At 47.1% G+C, this 11244-nt stretch overlaps 1 protein-coding gene across 1 annotated transcript in view; it reads right to left on the bottom strand.

The window, feature by feature from the left end:
- Positions 1–3016: 3016 nt before the first annotated feature.
- The window catches only part of RNF150 (ring finger protein 150), a 127345-nt gene continuing 119117 nt past the window's right edge, over positions 3017–11244 (bottom strand). The window contains exon 7 of the mRNA XM_030015576.2: positions 3017–11037. Within this exon, the coding sequence (XP_029871436.1) occupies positions 10919–11037 (119 nt within the window). The 3' untranslated portion in view covers positions 3017–10918. The remainder of the gene's footprint in view (positions 11038–11244) is intronic.

Genomic DNA, 11244 nt, shown 5'->3' with positions numbered 1-11244 from the left:
ATTTTTTTGCAACACTTTCTTCTCAGCCATCTGGTCGGCAGCCCTATCTCGCCCTCCCTCCCCTCTAACCCTGGCTCCTTTGCCTCCCGAAGCTGAGGCTTGGCAGAAAACATCAACCATCACGACCATCGTAACGGACGGTACGTGGGTGGGCGCCCGTGGGCACCCCACGGCCTTTGGGGAAGCCCCAGAGCACTGGCTGGGGTGCAGCGCTTGCACTCTGGGTCGATGCGTGGAGGTAACATCCAAAACCCGTGGGAGCCGGGAGCGTTTCCCGTCACGGTGCTGGGTGATACCTTGGCTGCGACCCTGCCACGGGGCTTGTTTCCATCCTCTCCCCTCCTGGTGTCGTGCTCCGGCCGGGACCCCCCCGCCGCGCAGTTAAGGGCAGTGGGGTCTGGAGAAAGGCAGCGAGGACAGCCCCAGGCGCGGAGCAGCGTCCCACAAAACACGACTGAGCAAGCTTGGCCCCTGCAGCCAACTCTGTTGACACCGCAGAGATATATCAGACCTCTGCAAAACCAGGAGTGATGTGGAGTGGGTGTGGGGGGGTGACGGCCCCGGTGTTACTCTTTTGTGGGTGTCTGCTCCCGGCCTTCGTTGAGTCAGACGTGGGGCAGGCAGCGGCTGCTGGTCTGAGCCAGCGTGGCTGCCCCAAGCAGGGACAGAGGAACAACTTCATCTGAGCCATGGGCTCTGACAGACGAGCTCTGGGGCTCCGCCAACACATCCAAGGCATTACCACTCCCAGATGGCTGCTCTGTCCCTCTGCCAGGAGCTACCATGCTTCTTAGCTGGAGCAGGAGGAGGGACATCTGCCTGGGCTTCAGCCACCACGGGTCGCTGCTGGCCTCCTTGTGCAAGCCTGTCTTTGCTCTCAGGTGAGAGGCTGGACCGTAAAGCCAAGCTGCTGAGATGCAGATGTCCAGGAAGATGTCCAGAGGAGCAACGGGGTAGCCTGCAGCAGAGGCTGGCCCGGGCACGTGAGGGTGGTGACACTTTGCCGGCTTCTGCCGTTGCCAGGGCTTGCGGGCAGCTTGTTTGCACAGTGATCAAAGGCTGAGGAACGAGTGTGTTGCAAAATTACACCCTCGCTTACCGAGCACTGCTTTCCTACGGCTTATCTATGAGGAATGCACCAACCCATTAGCTTTCTTCTGGGCCGTGGAGTCCTCCTATTCCCTCTGGGATGCCCCCAGACCCGATATCTTCATATTACAGAACTGCCTTCTCAGAGTGGTTTTTCCAGCGCGGCTCCCCAAGACCCGGCACAGATGACTGCGGCTCCCCTTCGGGCACCCTTGAGCGTGCAGCACAAAGCTTGCTTTCTTTCCTAGCGCGGTTTGGGTATCACGGGACAGAAGGGACCCTGGGTTGTACAAATTGTTGCACAGCGCAAATCTGGATAAATTCCCTCGGAATCCCGAGTCCTCTCCATTGACTGTGATGGGTCTAAGGGTCACCTCCTTGAATCACAGGAGCGAGTACACTTTGCCTTATTCCTTCTGGAGAAAAAAACCCACACCAGAGCGTAGAGCAGCACAGCTTTATTTCCATATTTTGACCAGAAATGAATCGCATATAGAGTAGAGAGTGATGTAACACAAGCCCTAAGTATGTGCTTGCATCCTGGAATTAATTGCCTTACGCCCCTTGTTATTTATAGCCCTGATGCCATTCCCAGCAGCTCCACGCTGCGTTACTTGGGCTGTGCTACTCGGGCTCGCTGCCTCCTGCCAGATCTGCAGCACCGTCGGCAGCTGTGTTGTGTGTGCAGATCACATAGCAACTGCGCACAGCTGCCTGCCAAGGCAAACTGGCCCCGCTCGCTCGCTCCCCTGGCCGGTTATTAAATGAAGGCAGAGAACAAAGCAGCAGGCGGGGAGGGAGAAGTGTGGGGAAGAGCGAGACCAGATTCCTTGGCTAGCAATACCTAAAATCTCCCTCCGAAGGCAGCCCGGGGTTTGTTTCGGTGTGGAGGGCTTCTGCCCTCGGAGCGGGGCTGGTGGGATGGGAGCTCCAGGCTGTGGCGCCGACCGGCTGACACGGGTTGGCAGGGGAAAAATAATTCCCGGCATTGCTGATAAAGCCACGTTAAATCACACGCGGTTTTCCTGCTCTGAGCCAGCTTGCTGCCCCTCCGTCGTGAACAGCAAGAGCAAAGCCCAGCGGGAGGGTGGGTGCGTGGGAGCGAGGAGGCACGGGGGTCTGGGTGTGATCTAGACCACGGCTGCTGCTTCCTCGCTCCTGGGTGAAATCCAAATTAGGGCCCCAACCGATTTGGCACGTTGATGCCTCGAACGCACCGCCGCGGCTGGGAGAGGCATCTGCGCCGGCGACACCGGCCAGCAAGCACAAAATGTGGGCCAGGACGGGGGCAGGCTGGGCCCCCACAGCGGGGCTGCGGCTCGAGCCAGGATTTGGCCCTCCTTCAGGGATTTCTGTCTGCCGCCTTTTGCATCTACGGGAAAACTTTTAAGTCTCTCAAAAACTTCTTTTAGGCAGGATTTTCACTGCGCCTCAAACCTCCTGTCAGCAGCACACCTATGCTGGATGGCGTGACAACCCCTGGGGCTCTCCCTCCCGTGGCTCCCGGCTCCCAGGGACGCGGAGCGGTGGCCGGCCGGGTGAGGGAAGAGCAGCCGGATGACCCCTCACGAATTCCCACTGAGGCATGGCAGAGCCGTCACCTTTTCAAGCTATTTTAACACATCGTGCCCAGCATCTGGGGTGAGGCTGCAGCTCTCCCTTAGGGAAGTGGAGGCATTTACCTCCCACGCAGCCGCTGCTTTCTGATCAAAAGAAGCTGAAGGATAGGGGGGACCAGAGCCGCGACTGGGGCTCGAGCGGTGGCACGGAGGCCAGGCTGCAACTCGGGTCCCTTCCCGCTACAGCTTCTGCCTCCTGTGAACGCCAAAGTCCGCAGTGGCCGAGTTCAGGAAGAAACAACCTGCAAGTTTCATGCATCAGGAAATGCCAGTTTTACACAGTCTGTTAGAAAATATGTACGACACGGTAATCGGATTCATTTTATTAAAAAACTTGCAATAAAATTCCTTGGAATTCACCATCTTAACTTTGAGAGTTGCAATATTTTACTAGTACATAATAACACAGTCTCACATATTTACATTATAATCCTCTATATAACAAAAATAGCCGTGTTGTACTACTGAATAATGCTTCCAAATATTAGCCTCAACATTTCGGTACTTCCCCCAGCTGAGTCACTGTCCGTGCTCTTTAGCATTTACAGTATATAACAAAGCAAGAAGGACAAAAAATAAAAAGTGTGTGCCTCATGATTTCAGGCAAATCCCTTTAAGATGGTACTTCTCCGACTCCCACATTTTTCAAGAGAGATAAAGTGCCTTGGAGGGGAAGATGTATACGTTATAAAATATCAGCAAAGAGTTAAAGTGTATTTGCAATACTGTACAGAAAGTAATGCTAGAAAAAAAGGCTCGCTTCACAAACTGCTACTGCACTGTTTTGGGAGCAAGTCACAGGTAGCGGGGGGGGGAGCTAACTACAAGAAAAAGAACCACCTATGCAAATGCCACTGTGTGTTTTTGCCATGGTCTTTCTCTAGGTGTTTCACAAACCAAAGCGCAGCTGTCCGGAGAAAGGAACTTTTTTTTTTAACGTGGAGATGAAGGGTCGTTTCCACAGACTAAAGAAACACAACGTGGTCAACCTGCAGAAACCGACTGCCTTACCAGCAAACCAACCTCAGTCAAAACCAGGCTCCCAACCTGAGGGAGCCGCAGCGCAAGCGGGGACGCAGTGCGTGAGTGTGACAACCCTGTCACCCCCCCCCCCAACCCCGGGCTTACCAGGGGCCCCCCTGGGCAGGGGGAGAGGCGGGGCTGAAAGCTGCCCAGTAAATCCACTCCTGCTGTCCAGAGCAGGGCTGATTACCTTGGAGAATTGCACTGGGACAGACCATTGTCTCCAAACTGGAAGTTATTTCAGTAAGCTGTGCGCTGATCCATATGGTATTTATTTTGTTCAGGACTTTTCTTCCCTTTTTAACATTGGCATTTGCTGGTACGGCTCTGCAGCGTGTGAGAAGAGACACGGCTGGAAAAAGCTTTGGAGCCATCACTGAAAACCAGGATACTTCTGCTCTGTTCATGAACTGCGTACAAATGGGACGCCACATTTTTTTGGTTTGCTTATAAACTACTCTAAATAAAAATAATTCTCTTCTGGAAATGGATGGAATGTATATTTTGACAAGTACAAAACCATTTTAAATGTTCGCTAAATACAAGGAACATCTTGCTATAAAAATAACAGACCCTCCCACCCACTGTCCCCTCTTTACATTTCTAATTATAAAATGGTACAGTCATTTCAGGTTCCTAACATGAAACAAGAAGTAAGGATGGTATTACGTACACATACAAAACATTTAGATATTTGACATCTGAAATAACCGTATACATTCAGAGCAAACAAGCAACTTGATCTTGCTATTGTTTTTAATGCTACACAGGACTGAAGGATCAAGAAATAAAGAAGAAAGGGAAAATGCGATTTCTTTTTATTTTTCCTCTCCTTTTTTTTTTTTTGCATTCACTCCAGAAAAAAGTAACTTCCACCGATTCACAATTAAAATAGTTGAGAGAGACAAGATTAATTTCAGATGGAAAACTAATCCGTTGGCTTTTCATTCAAAATCCACAACATCTTTCATTCATCTTTCCTCTCTATTTCTCCCTTTGAAATACAGCTCCTGCTCGGAAGGTTTATTTGGTTGAAAAAGAAGTGCCAAAGATGAGAAAGGGAGCCGAGCGGGTTTCCAGCCCGGCGGGGGAAGCTGCGCGGCAGAGGGCAGCCGCCTCCCTCGCTCGCCGTCCCAGCCCGCAGCTGCCATCTGCTACACAAACAAATCCAGCCTAAAAAGTCCATCTGGCGTTCCTCTTTCAACTGCGAAACTATCAATTAGTTCAGGTAACAGCTTGGTAAAATAAAAGAAGTGCTTGTGTTGGATCAATTGTCCCTCTTTAAAAAGTCTGCGAGAACAACACCTCCACCCTCATTTTCCCTCGCCCCTAAAATATTTCATGACATTGTTTTTCACCGCTTGCGTTAACCAAGCTGATTCATTTCTGTCACACTGGTTGCCCCATATACGCTCATACATTTTGCACCTATAAAACAAATGAGTCAATGCTCAGCATTCTTCAATGAAGCAGCAAACCCGGCCAGCGCTGGTTATGAAGAAGCTCGGCTCTCCTGAACCCGCCGAAACCCCACGGCCTATCTTTCATTAAGTCCTTAAGCTGAACTTAGGCTGGCTCCTTTCCTCCGTGCTGAATCAGAGCCGTCCAACCTGCTACAAGAGATACAGGCAGCACAAAACGCAAGAGAGGAAGCAGCACGGCCTTAGTTTGATCCCACCATCTCCTTCCCCTGCAACAGAGACTCGCACTAGAGCAAACATTTGTGAGAGGGGCTGGGAAGGAACAGGCTGGATTTCTCTGCCATTTCAGTCCGGCGAAAGGGATGTATCCCAACAGCAAAGCAAGCCCTCCCTCTTCTGTTTAGAGAGTCAGCTTGTCCTGGCCCCTGTTCCTAGCAGCCCGGTAACTTTGGCCCTACAACAGGGATCTACAAGAACAACAAATGGTTAAAAAAAGTCCATTATTGCTAATGAATAGAAATCAATAAATGACTATTGGTTTTCTTGGTTTGCACAGCCTGTAAATTCCTATTCCTGGCTTATTTCAAACTAGATGCTTAGTCAGGAGCTTTTCTACAGACAACAGACCACGAAGGAACGAGCCTCTTGCAAACAAAGCCTGGGAGATTCCCAGCTGCCTGGGCTGAAAGGCATTTCCCGCTGTTAACGCATATCCTCTATCATCATTTCAGTACAGACCAATTGTCACAACAAGGACTTGCAGTCCAGAGGTTTATATATAAAGACTTGTGCCCCAATCTTTGCCTTCTAATCACAGAATCCGCTCAAAGGGCTGTGGCATATATTCAAAGGAAAAAGTTTGTAAAGGCAAAACTCTGGAAAATCTATATGACGACTGCACTCCAGGTTTAACAAGAAGAGCAAATGAAACCCACTTTACGGAAAATCTGTAACTGTGTTGTACTGATGACTGAAAGTACAAAGTAGAAGTGTTAAGTCATCTGCAGACACCTGCCAGGGCAACCCGTCCATATGCAAAGGTCTTCTGAGCTAGACATTTTTCAAATTGGACAAGCATTTCTTTTTATTTAGCAAGGGGGAAAAAGAGGGTGGGTTAACAGGTTTGACAACAAAAAATTTAGATCACAAAATGCATATTCTTTGAGAAAGATTAAATTCTGAGCTAGATCCGGGGTTCACTTTGTTCACAAAATAAGAATGTATCCCAAATGGGTCATTCAGTGAGGGACGAAATACTGCCCTTCTTGCAATGACGACTTCTGGATCTGATCCAGAGGTCATTAAAGTAGTGAGATCTGAGGGATCTCTTATCATATGCAATTTCAATAATTTTTTCAATATTTGGCCTTTATAAAGCCTTTTTCTTTAGTGCCACAATCTCCCTCATATAAAAAGTCTAAAAATGGCAGCTGCTTCTGTTTTCACTACAATACAGTTTCCACAGTCATATCGATGTACTTTTATATGCATACATGGCAATTTAATTCTTTAGAATGCTTAAAGAATGAACCGCAGTGCTATGACTGTCCTGATCCTGGTTTTGAGGCTCTAAGAACTCAGAAAATGAAAATAAACCCGAACCCTCAGCGAGTGCCAGATCTGCATCCCCACCAGAATGGGTCAGCCGTGAGGAAGGGATGCAGAGCTGGTGCCTTGCACATCTGCATGCACACATTAGGTCGTTCGTGAGTGCAAAATTCTGCCCATATAACTTTTTATGTGTCCTACCTATTGAACAGACCTTTGGGAGTGCAGTTTATGAACCCCATGAAAATCAAAGGATACTCAGAGCGCAGTCCCTGTCTGTCCTAGTTTCATCCTGCAACCCAGCCCGAGTGAAGATAAGCCTCGCTAAGGTGAATGCTTCTCCCACCTACTACATGGAAAAGAAGAGAAAAGAGCCTTAGATGACAGGACAAGAAGAGCTCGGAGAGACGCAAGATCAGCTTAACGACAAGAGAGCTGCCACCGGCCCTGTGCAGGAGGTGCCCCTGTGCCCAGCCACTGGTGCCGTGGGTGGGCAGTCACGGCACGAGCCTGCGGAATTACGTGCATGAGCACTTGTTCGTCAGAGGGCACCAGAGGATTTGTTTTTTTCCTGGCTGCATGCTAAAGGCTGCTTTCCCTTCTGAACAGGCAGTGCTGTGTCCCCGGCGTCTGAATCCCACGTATTTAATGCCAGAGCCCAAGCTTAGTGGGCAGCAGTACCGAGGACTCACGCAATGCTCAGGACGGGACTAATCTTACCCAAAGCTGCAAATCGGGAGGTTTGCTTTTACCCCGCGAGAAATCTCAGTGGAGAGACTCATGTAGGCAAAAATGTGCATGGGCATGCAGATCTGCAGAATTAAGGCTTTCATACGTGTTACGAACATACATCTGGGCGTCTTAATATTTATGAAGCACCTCAAATTCCCAAGGCATTTCACAGGTTATATATACAAAGTATTGTCAGCCAGGTCCTGCTTTAGGAAAACATTTCCATTTGACACAGGGGCTTAATTATGCTCATAGAAGACCTGTTGAAAATAACGTGATTTTGGTACAAGTCCAAAATTAGTCGTAAGTGCTTTTTGGAAGAAGGACGGAATAAAACATTTACTTAAGTGCTTTCCTAAGTTCTGGCTTCAGTGTTGTGTAACCTGGCTTTGCACTCGTTATCGCTTAACAGTGCTCAGAGCTGTAGAACACCTGAGGACAGGGATGGAAGAACATCTTCCCTGAGCGAAACTGCAGGTAGAACTGGCAAAACAAAAGCAGACAGACTCCTGACCCAGATTTACTAGGACGCCTCTTTTGAAAGACCACTGTATGGTGATATGTAAAAATGTCTCACCCAGCCTAGCACCCTGCCTCTGCCAGGGGCCACCTGTGGACCCCGAGGGATCACATCTAGTACGAGATACTTAGGAAAAGATCATGCAGGGTGCAATCCCTCTCCAAAATCCTTCACTAACTCCTAGAAATATGGGCAGGGTCTCAGTTACCATCTATGTGATGCCCCTTTGAGTACAGCTCCCTTCAATGATTTTGCTGGGCAAAGGACCCAGTTCAGTATCAGCTGGGAGTTTCACCTCCTGCCGTGCTTTTCCACAGGCCTCTCTTGCTCTGCTGTGCTGTGGGTGACTCTGCTACGGCAACAGATAATTAGTCAATCTATCCATTGAGATTAACTTAATTACGTTTGTGAAATAAAACGAAGACTTTGTGACAGCTTCTCTGAAACCCAAACAGTTCCGCCAGGAGTTTTTTTGTCTGTGTGCTGGGCTGCAGTGGGTGGATGTTAAAGGATCCCTGACAACTCGGACATCGTGTTTGTGATGTTCCTGTGACATGTAGCACCCAGGCTCCAGCGCTAGAGAAGAAATTGTACCGGTGTGTGTACTTTCCATAGGGAGACCTGACTGTGTATACAACCAGCTTCACTCTCCCCCTGCAGCCATTTGAGATGAATTTCATTCCTGTGTGAAGGGCCAGTATTTCGTGTAAGCACCACTTAAATCCCATTTCAGCATTATTTCCAGAGCTTAAGTGCAGCTGATGCGGCACCTTGTGCAAACTCTCTTGTGTAGGGGTGAATTTCAGCATCGGTTCCCTTGATGCTGTGGGCCTTTCCCATAGCAGCAAGGAATACAGAAGACATTAAAGAATAAGGAAAATACGATTACAGAACTACAAATATTGGCAAGACTGACCTAGCTGTGCCCTCTGGAACGATCTCTGACCTTCTTTTTAAACCAAGCAGATTTCCAGCTGCCTGTATCTCTTTAAAAAGAGATGTCCTTTCAAATGGCTTATAAAAATGTAACGGCACATTTCCGGATCATGGTTTTGAAGGATGATTAGGCTGTGCTCCTTTGCCTCAAAGTTACCCTGCAATTTAGGGACTGAGAACATCAAAAAAATTAAGCTATAAAATGAACTGAGTTCTAACTGCACTGAAAAGCATGGAGTATAATTTTTCCTTCTTCCTGTACTAAAGAAGGACGTTGGCCAAAATTTTAGGGATAGTTCTAAACACATTTTTTCCTGAATAAGATCTGACAAACCGAATTTTGGCTGGAAGTTGGTTTCCACATCTAACAAGTAAATCCACAAGGAGATTAAATGCAGCAAGAACCCTAATAGTTGCATTTTGAGATGCTGCCATGACACCATCAAGTCAAAATGTTTGACCTCTCCATGAAATTTCAATGTAAGATGAACTGTTGATTCTATGGACTTACTCAGGAGGCAGTAATGTGATTCAAATCATCTGACTGTCAACAGAAACCATTTACTCTTGTATAACAGTAAGCTAAAAATGCTTCTTCACAGTTGCGTATTTTGACTGAAAAACGAAATCATATACTGAACAAGTAACGATAAGCTTTTCCCTGGAAAGCAGAGCTCAGGATGAACTAAATAATCAGCACAGGTCATTATTATTTAGGTGTTTTGATTTATGTTAGTTCTGTTTATTTTCAAATTCCCTCCTCTCTACCCAAAATATTTTGGTATATATATCTATATACAAAATGCAAGTATTCCATTATGCTTGCGACAACGTTGACAGGGACTCTGGAGGGCAATGAACCACCTGAACTCTTGTGTTCCATAACAAGCAGGCAAAAACTGCTGTCAAAACACTAAGGAAAAACAAAACAAAACAAAACTAAACAAAACAGGAGGTAAACATTTCAACCAGCTGCCTCCCACTTCATTAGCAATTTCTGACACTGATATCGGCATCTCCAGACCCTTTGTAAGAATATTCTTGCCATCCGCCTAATGCACAGCTGTTAACAAGAAGCCTCTGGAAACCTCTCAGACACTCCTTTAGCCTACCGGTCAGATTTTGGTCTGTAAAATTAAGAAAAGACATGATGTTATACTAGATCTTCTTTTTCAGCTACTGAATTGTGACTTGAAGGAAGGCCATTAATGTACTGACAACTGCTAACAGCATAAAATATAGCAAAGGACCACGAGGATGGAGTGAAGCTTTAAGCTCTTCTTTCTCTCCTTCACACTGTACGATACTGGTCTAGAACAGAGGTCTAAGTAAAAGCCAACATAATGCAGTTTTAACCCAAATCTCAGCAAGCTCTGTTAATTCAGAGCTCTCTTACAAATAAAGGCCTTCAGAATATACCATTTCCAAGGCTCTCACTTAATGAAAGCAGGCTTCACATTAACGCAGGGTGCTGGTGCACCATCCTTCTGAAGCCATGTGTACTTCACGCAGAAACAACAAGGCAATGATAAATCCTGGAGTCAGATCATGAAGTGACCAGTGAATGGGAATTCAGATTTCTGGATTGAACTCTTGAAAAAGCTGGGGTCAGTCAACAAAAACAGAGTGTCCATCCATAACAAACTATAAACAAACAAACAAACATAACAAACATACGTCTTTTCAAAAAAAAGAAACAAAACCCCAATCAAACAAGTGTAGAAAACACTCAAGCTGTCATTTCAGTTGCGTATTTATGAGCCACTGAAGAGTTACATGACTGCTTTCAAGCACGTGGGTAAACTGGAAGCGCTCATCTCCCATTTGAACAAAATGAACATATGTAGATGAAACTGCATCCAGGCAGACACAACTGTTGCTATTGCTTTTCGTGACCATCTCAGAATGGAGTGTGCAGGAGTGACAGTGCTCTGGAGGCATGTGCATGACTGGTCCAAATCCTAGAAAGCTGACTCGGTCCCTCCCTGTGACCCTCCCCTGTAGTTTAGTGTTGGATCTCTGTTTGTTTTTCAAGACTTCACCTCTTCGCAGTCTTGATCAGTGGAAAGCTCCACATCGGACAGTCCAACCTCCATGGCCATAATCAATGAAATATCTGAATCACTGCTGACTGCTGGCTCCTGTTCATCTGTGAGGGTAGAAAAGACAGGAAAAGGGCATTATGGTCACGTCTTTCTGTCAACGTATTACTGTTTTTCAATTCTGCAGATGGGACCCAGTGGTTTCCCCACCACTGAAGTTGTGCTTAGATTCCAAACTTTGCTCTTATTCAATATCCGTCTAAAGCATTTCAAAAATATCAGAAAGTTCAAGCCATCAGTAGCGAGAAACACGA

This window comes from Aquila chrysaetos, chromosome 1, assembly GCF_900496995.4.
Source record: "Aquila chrysaetos chrysaetos chromosome 1, bAquChr1.4, whole genome shotgun sequence".
In the NCBI taxonomy this organism is placed as follows: Eukaryota; Metazoa; Chordata; class Aves; order Accipitriformes; family Accipitridae; genus Aquila; species Aquila chrysaetos.
The sequence above is the reverse complement of the archived record's forward strand: the minus strand, read 5'-3'. Positions and strand labels throughout refer to the sequence as shown.